Source organism: Macrotis lagotis, chromosome 6, assembly GCF_037893015.1.
Source record: "Macrotis lagotis isolate mMagLag1 chromosome 6, bilby.v1.9.chrom.fasta, whole genome shotgun sequence".
NCBI lineage: Eukaryota > Metazoa > Chordata > Mammalia > Peramelemorphia > Peramelidae > Macrotis > Macrotis lagotis.
In genome coordinates this window covers 73,044,728-73,072,075 of record NC_133663.1, presented here as the reverse complement: position 1 = coordinate 73,072,075, position 27,348 = coordinate 73,044,728, and the positions used below count along the sequence as shown (strand labels likewise).

The 27,348-nt window shown below is 33.8% G+C and overlaps 1 protein-coding gene and 1 long non-coding RNA gene across 2 annotated transcripts in view; one reads left to right on the top strand and one right to left on the bottom strand.

Annotated features, from left to right (window-relative positions):
- Window positions 1-27,348, bottom strand: part of ABCA12 (ATP binding cassette subfamily A member 12) — a 231,375-nt gene that overhangs the window by 16,723 nt on the left and 187,304 nt on the right. Inside the window, exons 37-47 of the mRNA XM_074191440.1 lie at window positions 26,146-26,273; window positions 24,545-24,632; window positions 23,678-23,783; window positions 15,134-15,188; window positions 14,421-14,598; window positions 12,091-12,206; window positions 10,560-10,719; window positions 8,047-8,300; window positions 7,124-7,328; window positions 3,007-3,116; window positions 2,244-2,385 (exon numbers count right to left, since the gene is read on the bottom strand). Of these exons, the coding sequence (XP_074047541.1) occupies window positions 2,244-2,385; window positions 3,007-3,116; window positions 7,124-7,328; window positions 8,047-8,300; window positions 10,560-10,719; window positions 12,091-12,206; window positions 14,421-14,598; window positions 15,134-15,188; window positions 23,678-23,783; window positions 24,545-24,632; window positions 26,146-26,273 (1,542 nt within the window). The remainder of the gene's footprint in view (window positions 1-2,243; window positions 2,386-3,006; window positions 3,117-7,123; window positions 7,329-8,046; window positions 8,301-10,559; window positions 10,720-12,090; window positions 12,207-14,420; window positions 14,599-15,133; window positions 15,189-23,677; window positions 23,784-24,544; window positions 24,633-26,145; window positions 26,274-27,348) is intronic.
- LOC141490977 (uncharacterized) overlaps window positions 14,489-27,348 on the top strand; it is a 30,575-nt gene continuing 17,715 nt past the window's right edge. The window contains exon 1 of the long non-coding RNA XR_012469412.1: window positions 14,489-14,634. This is a non-coding gene — a long non-coding RNA (uncharacterized LOC141490977). The remainder of the gene's footprint in view (window positions 14,635-27,348) is intronic.

Sequence of the window (27,348 nt, the reverse complement as noted above, 5' to 3'; positions counted from 1 at the left end):
GAGCTGGGATATGGACTGGACTTATGACTTCATTGATATATAGAATTTTTAAGGAGTAATTCTCTCTATCACTGCAGACTGGCACCATGACTATAGCTTTTGGTCATAGACAGTCTCCTGGAGCACTGATAAGTTAAGTGACTCAGAGCCTGGGTGACACAGCCATCGTGGTAGAGGCCAAATTTAACCTCTGTTCCTGATTCTGAGGTCAGCTCTCTATTACCTTGCAAACCTGGCTTGTCAAGCCAATTAAAGGGAAACTGTAATACTTTCATTTGTAAAAACTGGGTAATTGCTGTTGAAAACATATCACTCTTCAGCCCAGGAATTCCAGTAATAGTTCTTAAAATGATTAGTAAACATGTCCAGAGATTTCCTTCAGTGACATTTTCTTTTGATTGACCGATATGCTTAGAGCATCTACTTCAGTATGACCCAGCTCCCATATTTCAAGCCCCAAAGTAGCCTAGATTACACTATTCTAGTTTTGACCCTTCACATGTCTTGCTTCTAATTTTCATTCCACGCATCTTTCAATACTCATCTTAGCATTCAGGACCAATGATCAGAAAAATATATACCCATTCACTCCTAGATGTTTCTTTTACAAAAGACCTAGGGCAGTTGATACTTTATCACACTGCATCAGCATCCATGCCTAGAAAATATATTTAAGTCTCTGTTACAAGACCTGTATGTGCCTTTTCCATTGATACTTGCCCCTCTGTTGAGTAAACTTTCAGAATTGTTTTCAGCCTAAATAAAATCTTAGAGGTGAAATTTGGAAACTATTGAAGCTCTGTACAAATAATTAGGAAGAAAGATAAGAATAATGTTTTGAAAAAGTTGATAGTATGTAAAATAATTTAAATTGCAAATAGGTAATAGATACAAACATAAATAAATCATGGCAGAATCTAATAACCACCTCACAGGTTAGGGGGAAATCCTGATATTTTTAGTGGGAACTTATATCTATATGTAAAAGCTGGTTGCTCCCTTTCCTAGTAAGAGACTAAAGAGAAATTTTTCAAGAGGAATATATTGGATTTCAGGAATTATCAAAATGGAAAAAAATTTAAAATTTAGCTATGTTAAATAAGTATATATGCATTTATTATATATGTATATAAATTATATTCTTGTAAGTATTATATTCCAAGTAAGCTTGAATTTCTTTATATATTTGAGCCAAAGAAGCATATCACAGAGAGAAGTGGAAGAAACCTTTGAAGTCATCTAAATCCAACCCTTATCTACAGGATGATATTTACTCAAGGGATGCTCTTGGTAATTCTACTGTAAAATTATGCCAGCAAAAAACCCCAAAAGAACTCCAAGCTAAAAAAAAGGCACATCCTCTAGAACCTTAACAGGAGACAAGCATATTTATATCTTTATAGGTATTTTTATATCTTTATCTTTATATGTTTAATAGGTAGAAAAGTGTAGTTCATCACCAAATCAAAATGGAAACTACTCTATTTGATCATCAAATCAAAATGAAAACCACTCTAATTGTTCAAAATTTCAAATTTCCTTCCTACATAGTTTAATTACTTGGGTAAATAAGTACCCATTTTGAATATATCCTAACTTTATTTTAAAATTAATTTCTATCTTTAAAGAATTGCTTGATAATTTTGATGCCAAGAAAGTTGTAGGATTGTTTTGTTTTGTTTTTGGTTTTTGAGATGCCTTAACTGAGTTATAGCGAGTTTCCCCAGAGAGCTAATCAGTAGTGAACATGGGCTAGGAATCTTAAGGCCAATACAAAGGTCTCAAAATTTATCTTTATCTTTATCTTTATCTAAGTACTAAATTATGCATAGGTACCAATGCAAACCTCAGCTAAGGACCCCTGTAGGTATGTGATCCTTTATTTGGCATTTGAGGAATGAGAACCAAGCAGATGCTTTTCAAAGAGTTTTCAAATCTGAAACCCAAAGCCTGAAAGATATGATGCTTATTTCCTCTTTCAACATTGCTCTTACAAAATATTTAAAGCCCAAATGAAGTCTATACTCTTGCACCTTTGACCCTAACTTCTAATATTTGGAATGCAAATGTTCAGCAAGCACATTAAGAACAAATTCTAAATGAAATAATATCATAGAACTGAAGGGCACTGCTAAAACCTGATTTCTCATTATGATGGCAATACAATAGTTTTCATTTATCAAATTGGTAGGAATATGGAACATTTTTTCCCAATGAACTCAGCTTTTCAATCACAAACTCACTTCCTTTATGTCTTTCTCTGGAATTCCATGTATTCTGGCATAGAAGTATAGGTGTTCTTCCACAGTCACCAGATCATCCAAGGCATCTTCCTGTGGGCAGTAGCCAATTGATGAATAGTGTGTATCAACTCGACCCAGGTTTCTGAATCATGGGGATCAAAAGAGGAGGAGGAGGAGGAGGAGGAGAAGGAGAAAGAGAGAGAGAGAGAGAGAGAGAGAGAGAGAGAGAGAGAGAGAGAGAGAGAGAGAGAGAGAGAGAGAGATCAGCTTAAATAGCATACATCTCATTTGGTAGCTTATATGAACTGAAGGGGGAAATGTGTTATATAGTTAGTGGTTCACTTTTTGAATAATTTTAATAATAATAGCTAGAATTATAAGTACTTTAAGATTTGCAAAGAGCATTTGAAAACATTATCATTTTTATCCTCACAACAACTCTCAGAGTCCAGGGAGGATTATTGTCATCCCCACTTTCAGATGAAGAAACTGAGGCAGATAGTTTTTTTAATCATTTTCCCAGGGTCACATACCTAGTCTGAGACTGGATTTGAACTCAGTTCTTTCTGACTCCAGGTCCAGTGTTCTCACAAAAACCTACATCCTTATTACTACAATAATTGTACATATTTTTCTTTATTTCAGTAGTTCCTCACCTAAATCTTTTTTAAGTCATTGGCATAGCCAAGTGGGGAACCAGGTAATTCAATTTTGTCTCTCATTAGAGTTGTCCTTTGCTACTTAGAATACTAGTTTTACATACCCAGTTTGATTTCTGATCAGAATTTTTCCACTTGATGCAATGATGTCTCCAGTCAACATTTTGAAGATAGTGGTCTTCCCGGCTCCATTCACTCCCAGGAGGCCAAAACACTGGTTTGAGAACAATATTTGCATAGTCACAAAGAGTTTCTAGTATACAATGATATAATATTCCTTCTTATTTTGATTTTAACAAAGTCAGTTATTAGAAAAAGATATGCCAATGGAAATACTTTCAGATGGTTAAAATTATGTAAGTTGCTGCCAAGCCCTGATACTTATTAATTATGTGTTAAATAAAAAATCTCTCAATCTCAGTTTCTTGCTATGTAAAATAGAGAATATCTTCCACACCACATATCTCACAGGGTTATTATAGGAAATTGTCTATAAACTTTAATGAATTACAGAAATATAATCTATTGATTTAAATACTTACCCCATTTTTCACAATGTTATGATTTATATTTCAATATAAATGGCCAAGCATGTGACATCTAACCACCCATAATATACTTCTTTTATTGTGTAATTGTGTAAAATACTATGAACATGTTTATTATTAATTAAACACCCAAGAATTAAATAACAGGGAAGCTAGGTGGCACAGTGGATAGAGCACCGGCCCTGGAGTCAAGAGGTCCTGAGTTCAAATGTGGTCTCAGACACATAATAATTATCTAGCTGTGTGATCTTGGGCAAATCACTTAACCCCTGCTGCCTTGCAAAAACAACAACAAAAAAAGAATTAAACGACAGTTTCAGTCATATCCAGCTTCCAAAATAGGAGGGTAGAGTCATTTAACTTAAGGCACTAGGTTCTGATTCAGGATAAATAAGTATATCAGGACATATTAATTGCTCTTTTCAACCTCAGCTTGATCCTCCTGAGTTACAAATCACATCATTGCCAATTTTTAGGCAATTTCATTTCATATACATTTAAGGTGTACTTCTTTAACATATTATGTTAAGGTACAACCATACTTAAGGCAGCCATGTGGTGAAATGACTGGTGTACCAGGCTTGAAGTCCAGAAAACTCAACTTTCTAAGTTCAAATCCAGCCTCAGATATTCACTAGTTGTGGAATCCTGGGCAAATCATTTAACCCTGTTTGCCTCATTTCCTCATCTAAAAAATGAGTTGGAAAAGGAACAACAAACCTCTCTAATATCCTTGCCATGGAAATCTCAAATAGAGTAATGAAGAGTCAAGAATGACTGAAAATGATTGAAAACAACTATATTTAATGGTAGGAAATATTGTTTGGAAATCTATGTTCTAATACTTCATTTGAAAGTGTACCACAAAAAGAATTTGCTGACCTAACTAAAATAATGAAGATTTATAGATTGGCTCTCGTTGACAAAATCATGACTTTGCTAAATGGTTCAGTCTAGAAATTTTTCTTTTTGCTACTATCTTTTCCTTCAAACCATTAGTCTATATCTGGTTTGTAGCATTAATTTAGAATTTAAGTTCCATGAAGTCAAGGACTGGTCCTGGATTTCTTTGTATCCTTAATATTTGGAGTGGGATGTGGGGGAAGGAATGAGAATTTATTTAGCTTCTAGAATGTGTCAGGAACTTTATGGATGTTATCTCATTATTTTACAGCAACCCTTTGAGGTAGGTACCATTTTGGTCCCCAATGTAAAATTGAAGAAAATGAGACAGACAGGGATGTAGGTGACTTACCAAGGATCACATAGCTTTGTAAGTGTTTCGGGGCAAACTTGAACTCAGGTCTTCCTGAGTCCAGGTTTGGTCCTCTATCAACTCTATCACCTAGTTGCCTCTACATATAATGCATATTGCATGATAAATATTCAATAACTTCTTGTTGACTATCCTCTAAATTCCCCAAATGAAGGTATTTACTTCAAACCCACTCAATTTAGAATAAAGAAACCTGGGTGGAAATAACAGAAGTAAGCAGAAATACCAATATTGGTCTTTTTAAAATATATTCTGATTTCAGTGGAGGTGGAAAGAGCACATAACAATACAATAATCATTCCAGGCTGTCTTACCAGCATATAATATTAGGGCAACTATGTGGTGCAGTGAAAAGAATACCTGCCCTAGAATCAGGAGGAGCTGAGTTCAAATATGGATTTAGACACTTGACAGTTACTAGCTGTGTGACTTTGGTCAAGCCATTTAACCCTGATTACCTCACCTTCAGGGCTATCTCCAATATCCCTGATGCATATGTGACCACTGAACCCAGATGACTCCAGAGAAAGTGAGGCTGGTGACTTAGTATAGGCCCCCCCCCACTCAAATCCAATCATGTGCTTGTCAGGCAACACCTCCCTGATGTTCAAAAATAAAGGACAAACATCACCAACATATTAATTACTGAACAATAACACAGTCAGAATAAGGAATGACTTTCCACTAACTAAATCCACTAATTCCCCCAATATTTTATAAACATTTATATAGATATAAATATATCATAACATAAAAATTTGTAAACATTTGTAAGCATTTTAAAAACATGTTTTAAGGAAGAAACCAAGGGATTTTATTTCAGGAATAGCTGATATAAAAAGGCACTAGGGCAACTGAGAACAAGGCTCTCTTTCCATCTCTCTGTCTCTGTCTTTCTGTCTCTCTGTCTCTCTATCATTTTATCTCTCTCACTGTCTCCCTTTTTCTCTTTCTTATCTCTCCTGTTAGAACAGGTGAAGTACTCTGTATAGAGTAGGGTTCAATAAATTTCATTGATGGACTCCTAATCTAATAGTCAAGACAGGCAAGGGTTTCGCCTGCCACTGCCAGTTGAAAATGAAATAGACTCTGATGTTGAACTAATCATTTTGTTTGCTTTGGAGAATCATAAATCCAAGGCAGAAGATAATCTCTAGTTCAGTTGTTCCAAATGCTTAGATGATGAGCAGAGTCACGGCCAACTCCTACCATCCTGTGCTGTCAGAGAAGATTGTAAGTTCATAGTGTAAAATGGTGCATGATAAATGATAATCCTCTTCTCTCTACTATTACTCTTCAATGATGACTTATCCTAGAACCTTCCATTAATACTCAGGAGTCTTTACACGATTTTCCTATCTTTTCTGACTCTGCTATTTTTCAACTGGAATGTTTAAACTTGCTTCATTTTGGCCATGCCTTGTATAGAGAAGGTAAGAGTGTTTCATATCTATGATTTCATGGATGGGGAAACTCCATCTCATGGTTCAAGAACCAATTGATCATTCTAATGGACATGGAATAAAAATTCCCTCTATATGTACATATTCACAACTTTCCTGTAATTTACAGTTTTAGAGAATTGCCTGGTATAATGAATATTAAATGACTTGACTGGTCCTAAATATAAAAATAGGCCTTGAACTTCTAGTCTCTCAAATGCATCCTGTATCCATTATTCCAGGCTTTCATGCCTTGTACATAAGACATACATAATAAAAACCTGTGAATTACCATCCCTTCAAGAAGAAAGTAATGTAGGATTTTAAAAGGGGTGCATCTAGACATGTTTTGTTATGGAAAATCTGACATTGGGAATATATATTCCAATGAGTCAAACTGGTGAAGGAAATAATTCCTCAAAATGCATAGATATACAGATAATCATAGGATCACAGCTTTAGAATTTCTAAAATATTAGAAATCATTTAATACATGGGCCAAATTGGTGTCCATAGACTTTTAAAAATATTTTGATAACTAGATTTCAACATAATTGCTTTTTTAGTGATCCTGTATATTTTACTTTATGCATTTAAATGTTATTTTGAGAAGGATTCATTGACTTTACTAGACTGTTAAATGGTCCTATGACATAAAAAAGGTCATTCATTTTAGTTAGATCCCCTCAGTTTACACATAAGGTTAAATGACTTGCCCAGGGTCATGCAGTTAAGTGGTAGGTCTGGGATTTGAACCTATATCATCTGTCTTTTAAAATCTACTCTGTAATTGAGCAGGGATTGTAATGTTGTGGTTGATAACTCCAGAAAACTATAGAGGCAAAAGCAAATTTTAGCATCTTTGTTCCATCTATTACGGATTTTGCTTTTCCTAATAAGCAAAGTAAAGAAGATGAAAACATTTTTCGTTACTGAGAGAGAACTAGTGACTTACCTCTCCAGCTGGTATGCCTATGCTTATATTATTTACAGCTATTATCTTTTTGTGGATAAGTTGGTAGGTTTTTGTGAGATGATGGAGTTGTACCAAGTCATATTCAGCTCCACCAGACTCCACCCTTATCCTTTCTGCTCGAACATCTTCATCTTCATCTTTGTTTTCCAGCATAGATGAAGAATTCATATCTCTGAGTAAGATTCTAAACAGAGACAATGATGAACTTGTGTCAATACCGTGACTTTTGAAAGAACATTACCTATTTCTGATTTGAAAAGAATATTGTAAAGTTCAATATCACTATTTCCTCTTAATCTGTTATTATATTATGTGATCTAAAAACCATAAGAATGCATGTTTGGATACTATTATAATTACTAGTGATATGATAATAAAATGTTTGTAATTCTAGTGATTCCTATGATAATAACTATTTTTTTAAAAAACATTTGCTTATCTCTGGACCAGTACATAGGAAGGCTTTCAGGATTTCTATCATCAGCTCAACTGGCCCAAACACTAATCACATTAAACATAATCTTATTTATTTTTATCTCCTTGTTTCTTATCACCAATATGAATATCATTTTCCTATTATCAGTGTAAATATTTTAACTGGGATATGATCAATGCAGGGATGTCAACATATCATATTTGTCATGCCTAAAACCGAACTTATTCTAAGTCCATAATTACCCCACACCCTAAATAAGATCCTTCTTTTGACTTCTGCAATTGGTTTAATGACCCAATTATTCTTTCAGTTACAAAATAATACCCTCAAGGGAATTTCAAAAGTTTCTTGAGTCAATAAATTGCCTAGAGCTCAAGAACAAAGACTGGAACATTGATCCCTCCCAATCCATTCTGTCTCTTGTTCCCTCATGGATCAAAATATCAACTATTCCATGGTACCTTACCTGATTTTTTTAATCAGCCACTCATTGATTAGGAGTCGTAAGAAAAAGAATATAGTGCCTTGAACAACCAAGGCTACGAACATTGCGCCTAATTTATTCATCTCAAAGGTTTCATTGGGATATTCCACCCCATACGCTTTTAGGAAGTCTAAGACAGACTGTTGTTGAGAGAGTTCAATCAAACCATAGCCAAAACAGAATTGTGGGAAAATCAGGAAAATTCGTTTAAGGGTTTCAGAGATAAGTTCCAGAGTCTGAAAGAAAAAAAATACCAAATGAGCTTGGGTTTTTGCTTCTGAGAATACAGAGTGGCAAAGACTCCAACTTGATGCTGGTTAATTTTATCTGAGAAAGTAAGAATGGTATTTGCTACTCTATTTCTATGAGATTCTGAAATAATGACACTAGTGATCAATTTTGCAACATCATTTCTTATTCTTCACTGCTTGCTCCAGTAGCTCAACATAGCTTGAGTTTTTGATAGCATACTAGTAAATCACAAATTCTAGAAGGGTCTTCCAAGCTCTAAAGGCTTAGAGTATGAGTCTGAGAATATCTATGTGCCTTTTTTCTTTCTTACTTTCTGAAGATCAGCCTAGTTAAACCTGGAAACACATTACCAGGTTAGCCATGGGATGATGAACTTTTCAACTTTATTATTTAATCATTTCAGTCATGTGTGTCTCTTTGTGACCACATTTGGGTTTTTTTCTCTCTCCAGCTCATTTTACATATGAAGAAACTGAGGCAAACAAGGTTAAATAATCCTGTCCAGGGTCACAGAGCTAGCAAGTGTCTGAGGTCTTCCTTACTCCAAACCTGGCTGTCTATCTACTAAGCCAAAACTCTCAAAGTCTATGCCCCAAGTTGTAAAGGATTTACAACATTCATCAGAAGAAGGAATCCCCACCCAAGTGCCTCCACAAACCCATTAAATATATAAATACTCAAACAATAATTACTATCCTACATCTTTATTTTGCGACATAAGTCCAAGACAAACAAATTCATCAAGAACAGCAGCTGTTCACCTTTTAAGGTTTAGAACTAGCTTTTAGAATTTGTATTTGCTCCAAAGTGATTGCCTGGCATGTTTGGAAAAGACTGAAATACTCCTAAAGTTGCCTTTGGCTGTTAGTCAGAATAAATGTGGTCTAGCAGTTAGAATCAATCCATAAGTTTGGGAATGTATAGGGCACACAAAAATGTAATTTGGAAGGAAGGACAATATTGCAGATGTTCACTTTAGATTCTTCCCTTTAAAAGTGCATCTGCTGCTAAATGTTTTATATACAATGGTGGCAATTGCCTACCATTAGGAACTTTATAATATATGGAAGATTCAAAGTGATTGATTCCTGTTTGGTGACAGGGAAGCTAGGAAAAGAAGGAATATAAGCATTCAATTAAACCTGTGCAAGTGAATTCTGAGACCTTGGGCAGTTTACTTCCATAAGGTCTTTTTCATTTTGTGAGTCTCTGATGGTGTGAGATGTTAGACATGCTACATCTCAATGGGAAGAAAATGTTTCATTTTTGCATCATTTATTGCATCATTTCATGTTTGCATCATTCATTTCCAGTGCACTGATTTCCTTCCTGCTCAGTGGTATATATGCAAAGTACTCAACAAAACTTAAACCTCAGGCACTAATTAACTATGTGACCATTTGAGTAATTACATTTTCATAGGAACTCAATTTCTTTATTTGTAAAGTTAGTTTAATTATTTGTGTATTATATAGCAAGCAAAACATATTTATTAAAAATCTGTTGTGTGCATGGTTAATATGGATCTATATTTAGCTTGGTTACACATGTAGAGCCTATATTATATTGTTTTCTATCAGGGGAGGGGGAAGGGAGGGAGGGAGAAAAATGCAAAACAAAACACTGCAAAAAATTATTGGTGAAAACTATTGTTGCTTATAGTTGGAAAAACTTACAAATAAAAAAAATCTGTTGCATGTAGGGCAGATAGATGTAGAAGTGCAATAAGCAAAGTTTTAAAGTATTTTATAAATGTAAGTTATTATTATTATTATTATTACCATGCTTTTCAGATTGTTTGGAATGTTAAGGCTTCATTTTTTTTAACCACTGTATTTGTTAGATATAAACCATAGAATCATAGATGTAGAGCTATAAGGGATCTCATAGACTATTTAATCCAACCCCCTTATAGTTGGAAAACAAACATTTTGATTAAGATATACTTATCCTTTATATACTTATTGCTTATTCTTTGTGGTGTTAAATAATTTATTTTGATGAATGTTTTTAAACCAAAATTAGCACTGTGTAGAAAGCCGTGTTTTTGGTAGGAAGTAAGTCGTCAAAGGTATTTCAAAAAACTCCAATTTATCCTTCTTCCAAAACAGCACTCCCTCAGTAACATTTTCCTTCTCTATCTCAAGGTCTCAGAATATAAAGAACTTTTCCAATTTGGATTTGTGAACATTGAATCTTTTGATATATGCACTGAAATTTAAGAGACTAATAAAGGATCTCACCGGATCATTAGGCTTTTCCTTGGAAAGGAAATATACCACCGAGAGTGAAACAATTGAATTGATGCCAAAGAACAAGTTGATGCAAACGTAAGTGATGAAGGCCATTCCTGTCTCATGAAATAACCCAGCCAGCAAGTACATCCAAGAAAATGTTGCATATCTGTGGGTCAGTAATAGCAAGAATTAAAATTATGTCTTTTAATCAAATCAAATGTTTTGTTTTATATCATTCTATATCTCTTGCCCTCTCCCCCAGTGAGATAAACCTTATAAAATGGAATTTTAAAGTCATGTCTTAATATTTAACTTCAACAAATATCTTGAATTGTTCAATGTTAAAATGATATGGTTCAATATGGTAGCTGCAATTTTTTGTAGTTGGGTCTCTCCATTTCTATTGTAGGAAAAAAATAAAGAATGTGTAATATTTTTCCTTAAATGACACAAAATTTTATATTTTAAAGAAACTTTTTTTGTTTTTTGTTTTGCAAGGCAATGGGGTTAAAGTGACTTTCCCAGGGTCATACAGCTAGTAAGTATTAAGTATATGAGGTCACATTTGAACTCAGGTCCTCCTGACTCCAAAGCAGGTGTTCTATCCGCTTTGTCACCTAACTGCCCCTTACCATCTGATATAATATCGAGTTAATCCTGGTCGGTGTTCCTTATTGAAGAGTACTATAAGAAATAATAAGGATAAAATATCCTAGCCAACAATGAATGCTTTTTGGTGACAGTAATGATAATGATATTTTCCCCAAACAATTAAATATACAACCAAGGGATCACAGCACATAAAGATATAAGTTCTGAATCTGGAGGAACAAAAGGTCAAGAATACCAGGGGAAATTAATGAAAAATATGTAAGTTCTATATGGTGCTATGCTACTAAGAGATTTTAACACACATATACATACACAAAGAAGAAATATTATTTATAGTGGATAGAATAAATCTTATATTTTCAGAAATTGTGGAGTTCATTCTTTGCAAAAACAATCTTTGCCTCAGTATCATAGAATGCAAAGCAGAGATTGGTCATCCATTGTGTATAGCTGCTCACCAAAGACTCATGCATTCATGGAAAGAGCAGTTAGTCAAGCCTTGGTGATTTCTACCAGTCTTCAAAGAAGAAAACAGTATCATGTCACTGTGTATGTTGTTTTTTTGCAAGTTATAATATGATATAGAAGTGATTAAAAAGTAACACACATCAATATACACACGGTTCTAATTATTTTCAGATATTCTACTCTGTGCTATTTTTACCAGATGAGTCAAGGAAATAATAAAGGAGTAAATTTGTACATGTACTATGTTTTTTAAAACATGACTTAAACACACACATATGTATATATACATACATATATATGTATATATATATAACATGCTGTTTTAGTCACTAATCATAAAATTCAGCTTTTAGTGAATCACAAATTGAATAATGAGATTTAGGCTTCATTACTGACCTTCCTCAGCATTTTCATTCATTCTACAGATTCTTATTTCAGGCATGGGAAGGACACTTACCCAAAGAGCAGAAGCAGGAGAGATACTGCTCCTAAATTATTTTCACTGGAAAAAGCAGGTAACTTGAAAGCAGCAATAACTCCAATTGACATTGCAACAGGCACCAGATAGAAAACCTATAGGAAGATGTAAAACATGATGAGCAATGTTTGTAAAAGATTTATTTTTTAAATTCAATATCCTGTGGAGCCTAAGAATGCAGACTACAACAAGTTGATGTGCAAAGGCATCAATATTTTTGGTCTCAAACAACTTTTTTGTGTTTACAGTCACAAACATATATACATATATGTATTTATAGTACATATATATTTCAATTGAAGTTTTTGCTTTTTGTTACATGTATTTTGCCTCTTTAGAGTCTGTCTCTTCTAATATTAGGTAAAATTAATCTACTTTGTAAATTCTTCAAGTAATACCTGATAATTCTGCCTCTAAACTTGGGAACCTGGGATTATTTGTTGATAGGAATTCACTGAGAAAGACAAGACATTCAAGACTTAGTATTAGATTCAGTCTTCAAAATATTGATTTCATTTTGAACATTGGGCTTCTGTCTGGTGGTTTCTTGACAATTTCTAGTTGTCAGAGTAAGTCACAGTAAGCAGGAGACTGAGGTCCAGGTTTTCTTAGAATCACAGGTATATAAAAGACAGCATTTTCTCAGCAAGAAAAAAGGTATTAAATGCTGATAGCAGCTAGCAGCAAGATGCACACCATTGGAGGAGACTGCCATTTAATTTGGGAGAGAAGTTTTCTGAATGAGAATGAAGACAATTGAAAATGATGGAATCTATAAGCTAAAGAGAACTTGTGCAGGCACCTATGGTTTAAATGTTATTAACAGTTATAACACATTAAAGATACTATCGAGGCTAAAAAAGCCATCACTATTATTTTCATTTTGACTTATAAAATGTACACATTTAAAATCCCACTGGACACATTAACAAAATGGATATACACTTAATTACTCTCAAGCACTACAAGTCAGTGATCTTTACAGTGATCTACCCACCATTCTTATAATAATTATTAGGCAAACACAGGCATTTCCCAAACTTCTGGCCAACAATATCTATGGTTAGAGTCAAGAATGTCTCTACAATCAGGACTATCATTTGCTCTTAATGAAAATGCATCCTTTCTGTCCCTACTAATTGAAAGCCATAATCAAACATGAGCTACATCTTGAATTTTCCTTATTAGTTGATGATATATTTAAGCAAATTTAAATCACCATTCCATTAAATAGGCAGTATTCTCAAATGGAAGTTTCTTTGCCTCTACTAAATAGGCAGTGAATCAAGAGACTCATTTTCAGTTCCATGTTTACTGTAGTAAAATAGGGGGGTTGGGTCAAATGACATTTAAAGTTCTTTGCAGTTCTAAGATTATTTGAATAGGGTAAATTTTCACTTTCTTTTCTTTGACTCTCTTTACTGAGACTGCTTAGGACCTTGTTTTGTACTGAACTAAAGACAGGCGATTTGATTCAAACTCTTTCATTTACATATGAGGAAATGGAGACCTAAAGAGAAAAGTGATTTGTTCATAGTCACACTAAATGTCTGAAGGGGAATTTTCAGGACAGGTCTTTATCATTCTAAGTCCAGTGTGCTATGCATTATACTGTGGTTTTATTTGGGGAGGTGCTCTTCCTCTGACTTGGGGATTCCTAAGTTTTTTTGTATGTATCATGATCAACATTGGCAGCTTGGTGAAGTCTATGGACTCATCTCAGAATTATGGTTTTAAATGTATAAAATATATTACATATGATTGCAAAGGAAACCTATAAAATTGGAGTTATATCTTAAATTTGTCCATCTATATATACATTTTATATCTATCTTCCATCCATCTGTCTATCCATCTATCTGTCTTTATGCCAATACATTATATATCTACCTATTTTTTGTCCATCTAAGAACCTAACAATCCTATCTATCTCTCTATCCAGATACCTATCTGCACACATAATTTGTCTACCTACCCATTTTTCTATCAATCATTTATCCTATATATATGTATACACATACATATATCTGTTATATATGTAGATATATACATATATCTGTTGGATATGCATACCTGTGTATATCTATCTCTGTGCTTATACATATGTTTATTAATTTATGAGTTCCAGATTAGGAACTTCAGCTCTAGTTCTTTCAGGATTATGTGTAAATCCAAAGATCCCACAAGTTTGTGGCCATAATTTTCATGAACCAGAATAATGAGTCTTAAAAATCAGAATGAACCAGTGACGCTCCCCCAGATCCATCTTGCCAAAACAGTCTTGTTTTGACTCTGCTTGTCACACTTACCATGTCATAGATGAAGTTTGTGATCCAGTAGCATGTCACACCTATACCTGAGATGTGCTGGAGCTGTTTAGCTTTGGTCTGATGTTCCCTTACAATATAGGTCACGAAGCTGGCTGTGGTGACGGAATAGCCCATCAGGATGGAGAGAGCCACTAAGATATCAATTAAGCTGCTAATCCTGTGCCAGGAAGAAGGTAGTGAGAAGGCAAGAAGTGTAAGTTTGGGAAAAGGGGGAAAAAAAGATTCATGCCTAACAGTTTAACTGACTAAGACACACACACACACACCACCACCACCACCACCACCACCAACAACAACAACAAAACTGCAGATGAGGTAGCCAAGATAATATCTGTTACCTGAACCTGCTACAACCCTGAAAGATAACTGAAGAGCATCTAAGAGTAGAAAAGAACTGAGGTTTCTTGGGTTATACTATGGATGCAATGAGCATGTCCTTCTCAAGAATAGAACAAATCCTTAGCGACTTAGTTGAAAGGTGAAATATAAAGGCATTTAAGGACTATACTGACAAAGGCTATTGGTCTGCCATCAAGGAGCTCCTCTCTGCAACCCTTCTTTGCACCCTTGCAGAGAAGACTAGAAAAACTAGACTGACATTAATTATATATAGCAGTGAATTTCAAAGAACTATCTCTTCTGTTAGATATCTAGTATAAAAAAGGTTATTAGTGATAAATGTGTCAACTTACGTGGCTTGTTCTTGGTCTTGTACACCTGGGTATGGGTGGCTATACATGATAATACCTTAAAAGAAGAAAACTGATTATTATCAACATGTCACATGATTTTGAAATTTCCATTCCTCATTAAATAAGAAGGAATATAATATTTACTAATCTAAACAGTTAAAATTTGACTTTCTTTTGTTTCACGGTCCTGTTTGATAGGAAAAATAATTTTCCATAAGTCTAGAAATATTTGTAGGAAAAAACAAGAAAATTGTATTCCATGGAATATTAGGGATTCCAGAAATCAATTTTAAAATGGTAACATAGTTTGGCTTAAATCAAGTATTTGAGGAAGTTTTTCATGCTATTCTTGTATAAAAGATGAAAGGATAAGAACTCACTGAATGATTCAATCAAAATGCAGTTGAGGAATTGGGAAATTAATTTGGAGCAAGGTCTTTAGTCACCCAAGAATCTGTCTTTGGCTCTCTGCTATTCAAATATTTAATTTTTATCAATGACTTGGAGGGAAGTCAAGTCCATCCTCTGACATAGAAAAGTGTGTGTGAATGTGAGCAAATTCAATTTTAATTTCCATTTTCTACTCCTCCATTTCACCTTAGTTACATATATATGGATAAAAATATCCTTCATCTTGTCATCATGCAGGTATTCCATATCCCTGATCCAAAATTCACTTATTTGATCAAAGTCTCTTCTCTTCCTATCTTTCTCCATGCTTTATTCCTTTTGCTTTCATCATGACCTTCAATTCCTCCATCATTCCTGCTCTTTCTTGATAGGTTAATAGAGTTACAGTTAATAAAAATGAACTTTGAAAATATCAGATCCAACTCTCTGATTTTACAGATAAGGAAACTGAATCTTAGAGAGGTCAAGTATTTGCCCAAAGAAACATAAACAATAAAATTGTAAAGCTGAGTTTTGAAGCTAGATATACTTCCATTCTTTATTATCATCATCATCATTATCATTATTATTATTATTATTATTATTACAAGGCAATGGGGTTAAGAAACTTGCCCAAGGTCACTTAGCAAGGTATTTATTATCTAAAGGTTGATTTGAACTCAGGTCCTCCTGACTCCAAGGCTGGTATTCTATCCACTAGCTGCCCTACTTCCATTCTTTCTTAAACTCAATCCTATAGTTTAGATTGTAAACCCTTTGGGGGCAAAGATTATCTTTTGTCTCTTTTTGTTTCCTCAACTCCTAGCAGAGTCTGGTACAATTGTTGTTCAGTTGTTTTGATTATGTCTGATCCTTTGTGACCCCATTTAGGGTTTTCTTAGCAAAAAATCCTAAAGTTATTTGCCATTTTCTTTTCCAGTTCCTTTTACAGATGAGGATTAAATGATTTGCTTATTACGTATTTGAGACTGAGCTCATGAAGATGAGTCTCTCTGATTCCAAACCCAGCACACTATCTACTGTGCAACCTAGCTGCCCTCACAGTAAATGTTTATTGAATTGAAGTCATGAGTTCAACTGCATACTACCCACTACTCTTGAATCTTTTGACTCCCTTTTAACTGCCGAATTCCAATTTTAGATCATTCCTATCAATCCACCTTCTCCAGTCCTACTGACGTGAGGGACTGGAGGTAGTCCTCCAGCCATTCTGCTTGGGTCCTCTCTAAATTTGCTATCTAATCTCAACTGGGTCTTCAAGTTAACAAGGCAATCTTTTTACTCCTTGCTTTTTTTTTCCCTCTAGCCCAACATTTCCCCTATAGTGACAGTGCTAAATCTTCTCTTCCTTTTTCAAGTCTCCCATATCATCACTCACTTGAGGATCTTTCCTCTTACTTCCCTGAGAATATAAAGGTCAGATGAACTCTCTCTTGTCCCTTCTCTAAATTTCAGAACCTTTAACAACAAATGCCATTCTGTCCTTTAATTCTGTCTCTGATGAAGTGACTTTCTTTCTTGTCAAGACCAGCCTCTCTTTGCATCCTTTATTCCATCCCCCCACATCTTTTATATTGGATTGCTCCCACAATTATCATTGCCCTCTCTAGTCTTCAGTCACTCTCCATTGGTTTTTTTTTCCTGCTACCTATAAATGTATCTAAATCCCCCCAATAAACAAGCAAGCAAAAAACCTCTCAGTAAAGGTTTTTGTTCATCATTTCTAGCTATTGTCCTATTTATCTCCTCTCTTCCTAGCAAACTCCTAGAAAAAAGATGTCTGACCTTATTGCTTATATGTTCTTTCCTTCCACTTGCTAGTCAATCCTTTGTAATATGTATTCTCAGCTTACCACTAACTGACAATGCAATCTTCAAAATTTCCAATGATTTAATTGTCTGATCTGATAGAACATTGGTCATTTCTCAGTCATCTTATTCCTCAGTCTCCCACTAGTATTGTTCCTCTTGATCATCCTTTTATTTTGGCTCATCTCTCCTCTTTGAATTTTGGGACCCTGTCTTTCTTGATTTTTCTCCTATCTATCTAATCATTCCTTTCTTTTGTTGAATCATCATCCACTTTATGTCTCCTAACTACAAGCATACCTCAAAGCTCTACTTGGGCTTTCTTCTCTCTATAATCTCTTACCTGATGATCTCATCAACTTCCATGAGTTATTTCTATGCAGACAACTCCCAGATTTACTAACTCATTGTTCCTGAGTTCTTTAGTCTCATATCTCCAAATGAAAATCTCATAGATAAATCATACTCAATATGCCCAAAGTAAAAATCATTGACTTTTCCCTCAGAACCAAATTTTTGAATTTCTCTGTTATTGGCAAGGATTTCATCATCCTTTCAGACATTCAGGTTCATCAACCTCTAACTTCTGTTCAATCCACAAACTCAATTGTTAATTATTACTGTTTCTGCTTTCACAACATTTCTTGCATAGACCCTTTTCTTTCTACTCACACAGTTATCATCTTGCTCAGGCCTTTATCACCTTTTACCTAGACTATTGAATTGTCACCTAATTAGACTCCTATCCTGCTTTCAGTCTCCCCATTTATAAGGCATTATTGAATAGTGGATGGAACATGGTAATTGGAGTCAAGAAAAACTGGGTTCAAATTCTTTCCTCAAACATATCTCTGGGCCTCCATTTTTTCCTCTATAAAAGGAGGGGATTGAGCTGAATAACATATAAAGTTCCTTCCAGATTCAAATCTATATGATTTCATGATAGCTTTCTTATCTGTTCTTCACATAACTGCCAAAATTATTTTCCTAAAGAGGAGGTCTAAGCATATTATTTTTACACTCCATAAACTAAAGCATTTCCTATTACCTTTCCAAACTCTTTTGGCCTTTAATGGCCTTCAAAACCTGGCCCCAATCTACATTTCCAGTCTTATTACAATTATACTTCTTCATGATCTCTAGGTTTGGCAAAATTGATGTAACATTTCATCTTCATTTTTTATAAAAGGAATCTAACACATGTTTGGAACCCTATTGTTATTCTGGAGGCTTCTTTGTCATTCATTGTCCTTACATCTTGGGTAGCTTACTGGACTCAGTACTTACTTGATTTTGAATAATATTTTCAATTTTGGTTCCACTATTAAATGAAGGTAAAGAAGAGTGTATTCTTAATTTTTCTCCTTTGGACTTAAATATGAATATTAATATCTTATGATATTAAATATTTTATATTTTCTAAACGGGATTTATCATTGAGAGATACCATAGTCCTTAAACTGGCATCTCTCAATGATAAATCCAGGAAAACCTGGATTTGATCCTCTTTCTAATGCTTCCTATCTCTATGATCATGGAAAAAATAATTTGGCCATCTGTACAGTAATAATACCACCTACATTCCAAGAGCATTTGAAATAATCATTTATATTAAATGTTTTGCAATTCCTAAGATGTGATATAAGTATCAGTTAATTTGATCCTTTACTTTTCTAACCATTTTTCTAATACAATTAAATCAAGAAAAGTCTCCAAATTTATAGCCAGGCACATTTCAATAAGAAACATTACTTTGCATCTGAAGTGTCCATTTCTTAGAAACCAGATAAATTATGTGCCACCTAAGCAATGACTGTAAATGTTTACTTGCAATGCTCCTCATTCTAATGATCACTTATTTTTACCCTCTTAAGACTTTTTTTTCTCTGAAAAATGGATTTTATTTCCTGGGATAATAGATATGTAACAATTTAATTTCCTTCCCATCTTTTTTTTTCCTCTGGTGTGTTTTGTTTTTTGATCCAGACCTGTGAACCAAAATAAGAATGTGGAGGAATCTCTTTTCACAAATGCAAATCATCAATTCCTCCATCATATATAGTGTTAGGGTAGGATAATTAAGTTTGCATACTGAGAAGTTAATGATTTCTCAAGATAATGCTGTTAACATTTCCCAGAACCCACTCTTATGAAGCCTTGAAGCCAAGGCTAATCCTCTAGCCCATAACAACAAACTTTCTAGTTTTTTTAGACATAAAAGAAACATTTGTAATGACTTATAAAAATGGTAACATTCCATAATCACCTCAAAATCGTTTGCCTGTATGCAAAGAAAGACGACCCTTTGTCCTTGGCATAATTTTATTGCTTTGCAGCCTATAAGCCAAGGTTACAATGGTCCAATTAACATTGCCAAAGAGCAAACAAATTATTGACGAGATGAAAAATGTTCAAACATAACAGGAAATATTTAAGCATTATTCAGAAAAAATCTTAATTGTTTGATATTCAGGAATATAAGGAAGTCTTTACCAAGTCTCTTTAGCAATGAAGAAGAAAAAAATAAATTTTATATCAAATTAGCCACTAGAGGGAACCACATATATATAATAGGTATTGACATGGCTAAGCAAAGCTAATTAGAGTATTTTTATTAGCACTAGAGAATTCAAAGAAAATCAATTTTTTTTCATGCTAAATGAGATTCCCAGTTCAAACAGAATATAATAAAGATGAGTTAAGAACAAGTACATTATGGAAAGGGAAAATATAATTAGTTAATCTCTGAAAGAAATTAGTATTATCGTATTAGACTCTCTATAGATTATAAAATAACAGAAATGCATTGAGGGCTAACAGATTTTCAATTTTGAATGAAATCTAATTTTTCTTTCTGTGTAAAAAACAAACTGAAATGTTGCAAAACTGTTAGCCATGCAAACCAAAGACTTTTTTTAATATTGAAAAATAAAGTTTTTGGAGGGGATGCAAACTGTTTTTTTTCCTTCGGTTTGTGGAACTCACAATGCAGAAGTCTGTATATTTAAATCTAGAATAAATAAAAAATTATTGATATTTTCTCAGTGTTAGGAAAAGAACCTTCAATATGAAGGTTATCCCTTGTGTATGATTCAGTTAAAGACCTTGTTCCAATATCAAAAACAAGATATTGTCTCTCATTCACAAGACTGCAGTCCTGTCTGCTATATTTTTATCTTGTCATTTCTGAAGTTCTTGTACATTCTGTCATTATTTTTTGGAGCAACTGATGACTTTTGCTCTAAGTAAGACATCTTCCCAAAAGTCAACCATTCAACTGTATTTCAAACCAGGTTGCATCAAACCCACCTGACTTTGGTCCCCATTTAATTTAATCTACCACTTTTGACTATGACCTTTATTGATGTTCTAGATCTAAAGACTATCAATCATGTTATTTTCTCCATGGTTTTTGCTGTTAAGAAAGAGCTTACTCAGGTGGGAAAAATACTATTTTCTCAAAGCAAAAGAAAGTTGGATGTTTAAATAAACATTTGATTCTATAGACTATTTTTAGCAACTGGATCTATTAATTTGGCTCAACCTTATCAGTTCCAATATTGGAATTCACTGAGAAAGAAAGTGGATATTAAAATTTCTAAATATATTTCCTCCTTTTTCCTACTCAAACTATTTATTCATTTAAAAATTCAATATTGACAAATAACTGTGTTACCCTTACTTTCTCTTCCATCTTAATCCTAGGATGGGTATGGGAAAGTAATCAGAGAGTCCAGAGAAGAAGAGAGAATGGTTGGATGAGCAGTAATTGCATTGGTAAAAATAAATTAGTCTCTTTCAATCCTACTTAGAAAAAGATGTGGCAACTCATGAAACTAGTGACTAATAAACTCAGTTAAATGCCCCATGTCTTTATTCTAAATACAAAGACATATTTTCATTTATTTATATTTTAAAGAAATTTGAGAATAATATGGATAATTCTTAGCATAAAGGAAAAAATCATTGATGGAAATTTCTAATTGGGCTTTTTACATTTTCTCCTCTTTCTAATCCATGGAAATGCTAAAATAATGTCATAAAGGAAATCAAAGTTCTTACTCTGTCCTTAACTTTCTCAAGAACATCCAGAATCTTTCTCTAGGCTTGACATCTAAAGTCCTTCACACTTTGGCTGAACTTTGCCTTTCCAGGCTTTTTATACTTTCCTTCCACTTAACGTTTTGTTCAGTCATTTCTGACTTTTTGTGACCCCCTCCCTCATGCCCACCCCCACTTTTGTTTGTTTTCTTGACAAGGATGATGAATAGCTTACCATTTCCTTTTCCAGCTCATTTTACAGATGAGGAAACCAGCTTAAGTGACTCACCCCAACTCATACAGCTAGTTAGTATCTGAGACCAGATTTGAACTCAGAATGGAGTCTTCCCACTGTGCCACCCTCCCTTATGTACTTTATGGCTTGGCAAAATGGAACTGTTGATTGAATTCATCCTTCCATACACCATTGCTGTGTCTTTGCAAAAACTGAAACTCGATACTAAATTTCTAAGGCATCTCACCTATGCTTCTTAGAAGCCCAAGTTGAATTCATAATTCAGTATGTGGAATCCTTACTGAAATTATTGATTACATACTTATGTTCTTATTCAAATATTCTCTCCCTATCCTATCCATTGCACCATCTAGCTGACCATTTATGAGAATCTTAAAATGAGATAAAAGTTCCATCAGCTCCTTCCCCTTCTCAAAGTCTTAAAATCATCAGTTATCTTTAAATCTAAAATGTCACCACCTATCTGAGACCTTTCCTGATCTCTCCCCCTGAACCCCCATAACCTCCTACCCAGTTACCAAGCATAACCCTTGGAATGACCTTGCATTTACATCAAATATAATTTTTATTGACTTATCTGTATAAAGATCCCCCTTCCCACTCACCCCCAGTCCTACCAAAAGGAAAAAAAACAACTTAGAACATAAGCTCCTTGAGATTGGGGGCTGTTTGCATTTGTAAGTTCAGTGCCTCATAATGAGGCTTAATAAGTGGATAAAGAAGATCATTGATTTAGATATGAAATTTAAAGCTGAAAAGATCATTGATTTAGAGGCCTTTGAGTTCAAATGCTTCTTTTTATAGTTGAGGAAACATAGAGGTTAAGGGAAAGGCTTTATAAAAATAAATAGAGGGACTTCTATTTTATCCTAGAGGTAACAGACAGTTCTTTGAACTTATTAAGTGGGGAAAGGACATGTCTAGATCCAAGTTTTAGGAAAATCATCATGAAGCTGTGTATAGAAGATAGACTGAAGAGAAATAACAGGATAATAAATTTAGATCTAGATGGGACTTTCCAGGTCAATGAGTCCAGCCCTTAGAATTTTCTAGATGTAGAAATAGAAGTTCAGAGAATTTAAGGACTTATCCAGGACCATATAGCTAAATAGTGTTTGGGGCAGGATTCATAGCTGTATCTTCCTGACTCTAAACCCAGGGATCTACTCACTATGTCATGCTACTTCTACAAAGGCTTACTGATTGAAAGTAAAGTGCACTGAAATTCAGGTATTCACTAATAGTATTTCAAATACTAAATATTAAGCATTTGGGTTTTTTCATTCAGTGAATTTCTACATAAAAAAGGAATTATAGGTCAAGAGAAGAAGGAAAATTCTGTACTTTTTTGTGATTCTGTAGCTTGATTCCCTATTTTTCACAAATAATATGGTAGTTGCTAACATAGCTATGTTAGGTAACTGTCAAAGTAAAAGCATATTTTCCCATCATAAGGAGACCTGCCATTTCATCTACTAGATACAGCATATGCCAACCACACTTTCTATTCATGCTTTCACTTTTCTTCTCAATTGTGACTTAGATGATGAAAATTATCTGCCAAGATAGAATAAAAGTGAGTCAACAAGTCTTTATTAAGCATTTGCTATGTTCCTGACACCATGCTAAGCATTGGGTATATAAAAAAAAGTATAAGAAAGACTCTACTCTCAAGGGGGAGATGATATGGAAACAACTACATACAAATAAGGCACATATGTATAAATATACATATTGTGGATATATATTAGGCATACATATATAGGTATATATGTATACCTATAGGTACATAGGTATATATATATATATATATATATATATATATATATATATTAAAGTATATGTTTGCACAATACATATGTGTATGTATATGCACAGATGCATATTGAGATCATTAGACAGACAGACAAACAGATAGGATGGACTCAGGATAGTCATTAAAGACACAATGTTTTTTGCATGTGTAAAGAAGAGAAAGTTTCATTTAGGAAATCTCAATATAAGGAACTTCCCTTTGAGAAACCTACCATGTTTGGCAGCATCATAGTCTGACATGTTAATTCGAAGAAGGAAGTTATTGAAACTGTTGAGGTAAGCTGGGAGGGAATGATAACCTTCGGGGTCATACCACACCTATTGGAATTCCAAGACAAGATAAAATCAATATCATCCTAGAAATTAATAACTTCATGATTATCTTTAACTGTGAAATAATGTAAGTAAATTTGCAATACATTTTAAAATGCAACTTGGAAACTCATGAGACTTTGAGTCATGGCTCAGAGTAGAGAACTCAGCTACTTCCACTTGTTTCATCACATGAATTTTGAAAGCATACGCACTGGGATGACATTAACTTGGTTAATGATTGGTCATTGGCAATACTGAACCTAGATCTACAAGTTGTTTTCCAATAATTTTTTCCAATATTTTCCAATAATATCCCTCATATAACTGCATTAAAGAGAAAAAAAATCAAATAAAGCTGTCATTTCTGATGAACCAGTGTTTATTTTAATATAAAAGATAGCTCACATTTCTCTTTCTTTCCTCCATTGTCTATTATTACTATCTGAACTTTAACTATGTAGTGAATTATCATATAATCTGTATAAAAGACACCAGACTTTACAGAGCAGTTGTGCCCCAATTTTAGAAACTCAGCATTCTAAAAATATAGGCTAAGGTATAATTGTTCAAAGTAGTGGAGAGTTTTATGTAGGTCAAGTGACAAACATCTTAACTTACAAAACCGTACTCATGGGCAAATTTTTCAGAAACACAAGGTTTATGTAAATGGAAGGTCATTTAAATGCTATATGAAACAATTTCAAGTTGGACAAATTTTCATATTTGAATTATTTGTATAGTATGAGGCAAGAGTTAGAAATTACTTTAGCAAGTGTTCTGTTTTCAGGAATGGTTGTTATATCGAAGCGAAGGTCGTTAGTCAGATGTAATCCAAAACTCCAACCTCCATATCTAAGAGGAAAAAAACAAGTTTATAATTACTTTAATGGAGGAAAAAGTTATAGTATTCTTTTCTAGCTAGCATAAATGGAAATTTCTCTCCTTTTCTCTACAGTTAAAAAAACAACAAACAAATCTCAAAGACTTCCTTCCTTCCTTGCTTCCTTTCTTCTTTCCATATTCATGTTTCTTTCCCTCTTTTCCCTCCCTATCCTCTCCATCCTGGGAAAAAAAGAATAAGGAAAACAAAACCAAATATACATAGACAAGAATAATACATTTCCATATTTCCTTCTTCCTTTTTATGGATTATGTAATGAATGAACCTTCACCTCACAGAGATCTGGCCTCAAGAAAGTCTTTTGATTCTTGTCTTGGGGTTGATTGTCATCATTATTTTTTATCAATAAGCCTGAATCTTGGTTAGCTAATCAACAATCCCAAGGTTGTTATTACGATATAATCATCTCTTCCAGCTTTATACAAATAGTTACTGCCTGGGCTTGTCATATTGTAATTATTGTCCCATATAGCCTGGCTACTGATTTAATAGAAAGCATGAGCTTAATTAACATGCTATCTATATAGTTGATAAGTGTTGTTTTGGACCTAGGATCAACTGTTATTTTTTTCATTTTATATTATTTTTTTTACCTAAGAAGCATTTATTTTCTCAACCTCCAATCTTTCCACCTCTACAATTAAGCAACAAAATTCTTGTAATATGTGGTCAAGTAAAATAAATTCCCATTTTATTCTAAAAATTATGTCTCATTCTGCATCTCTGAATTCATCAGTTATCCATCGAGAATCATGGTAAGGATCAAGGATTAACAAATACTATTTCACATAAACTTAAGGCTGATGGTATAACTTCAATAATGCTTCTTTGGAACTCCAAAGCAATACCAATTCTCCAAGTAATTATGCTTGAACTTAACATCAGAGTTGAAGGAAAAGGGATGTAGTTAATCTCAGTAATCATCTAGACCAACTTCTTCACTTCACAGCTGGGTAAACTGAGGCTCAGAGGAGAAATGTGACTCAATTGACTTAACAAAGGTATTAAGTGGCTGTGCTATGATTAGGACTCAGATCCTCCTTTCCTTTATGCAATGCTGCTTTCATTATATGACTCTACCCTATATTATTCTCATTCTACTTCAGGTATTAAACATCATGCTTCCAAAAAACCATTTAATTTATATTTTGTCAAAATGAACTTTTTAAAAAATTGATCCTTACAACTTGTACTTCCACTATTTTTTCTTTTTTGAATAAATATTAATGATTTAAGTTAAAATGAAAAGAAAATGGAACCATGAAAAATACCACTGTTCTTTGGACATACTCCTTGACCAATAAACAAACACAAGACTGATACATGGGGAAGATAACATCTCCAAGAATAAAAGGATAAAATAAGTTTAAATAAGTTATTCAAGACATAATATCCTGTACTAAAAAAATTAACATCAAACTCTATGATAATATTGTAAAATGTTCTAAAAAGGTTTATTTTTACCTTCTTTGAGTGAAATCATTAGCTGTTGAAATGAGGTAATTTTCCATGTGATGTCCACTGAGGTTATAAAGGACTTGGGATGAATATGTTCTTAGGTGAGGAGGGGAGTAGTTAAAGTTAGGACATTCCTGAAAGAACACATTTAAAAAATGAAAGTTACTTCTGACCAGAGTTGAACAAATCAAACAGGCAAATGCCAAGAAGCTTCTCTCTCATAGTTTGTCTTCCATTGCAACTGTTCCAAAGAGATAAGAATGTCTCCTGACTCCAAAGAGCTTGGAAAGAATTCAACTCAACTGTGCCAAGAAATTAGGACAAATAGCTATTATTCATGTAGAATACACTTTATTTTCTGATTTGTCTTACAGCCAGCAGGAGAGACACAGGTTAACTAGTATGCGACGTCCCTTGAACTGTGCTGACAAGCTTGATATGGTTGCAGTGTAAATAACAAACAAACACTAGGCTGATGCTGAGCTCCCTTGGTAATACATGGGGAAGAAAGAAAAGGTTGCCAAAAAATAAAAGGACAACATTAGTTTAAATAAGCTACTCAAGACACATTATCAGGGATTAAAAAATAGCATTAATAGTTTTAGGTGCTAAACACAGATACAAGAGGCATTTTTTAAAACAACTCCTTCCCCATTTATGAATTCAATTTTCTGCATTTCTAGGTCCTTAAATACAAAAATTCTTCTGTTGAGTAATGGTTAAACTAATCATGGTGTAGTAATGGACTGGAATATTATTATGCTGGACAGAGTGATGAATACAAAGAATTCAAAGAAACATGGGAAGGCCTGTAAAATCTAAATGGATAAAGAAACAAGTAGTAGAGAAACTATAACAATTTCAACAATGTAAATGAAGACATTAAAAAAAACTAATAGACTTCAGATCAAACATAATGGCCACTGTTCCTTTCAGAGGTATGATATTGTTGGAACACAATCTCTTTCTTTAAAGAGGTGATGGACTACCATTGGGGATACCACTTGTAATCGTATTATTCTTCTTTGCTTAACTTTTTTCTTTTCTTTATTTTTTATTTTTTTTAGGTTTTTTTTGCAAGGCAAATGGGGTTAAGTGGCTTGCCCAAGGCCACACAGCTAGGTAATTATTAAGTGTTTGAGACTGGATTTGAACCCAGGTACTCCTGACTTCAGGGTCAGTGCTTTATCCACTGTGCCACCTAGCCTC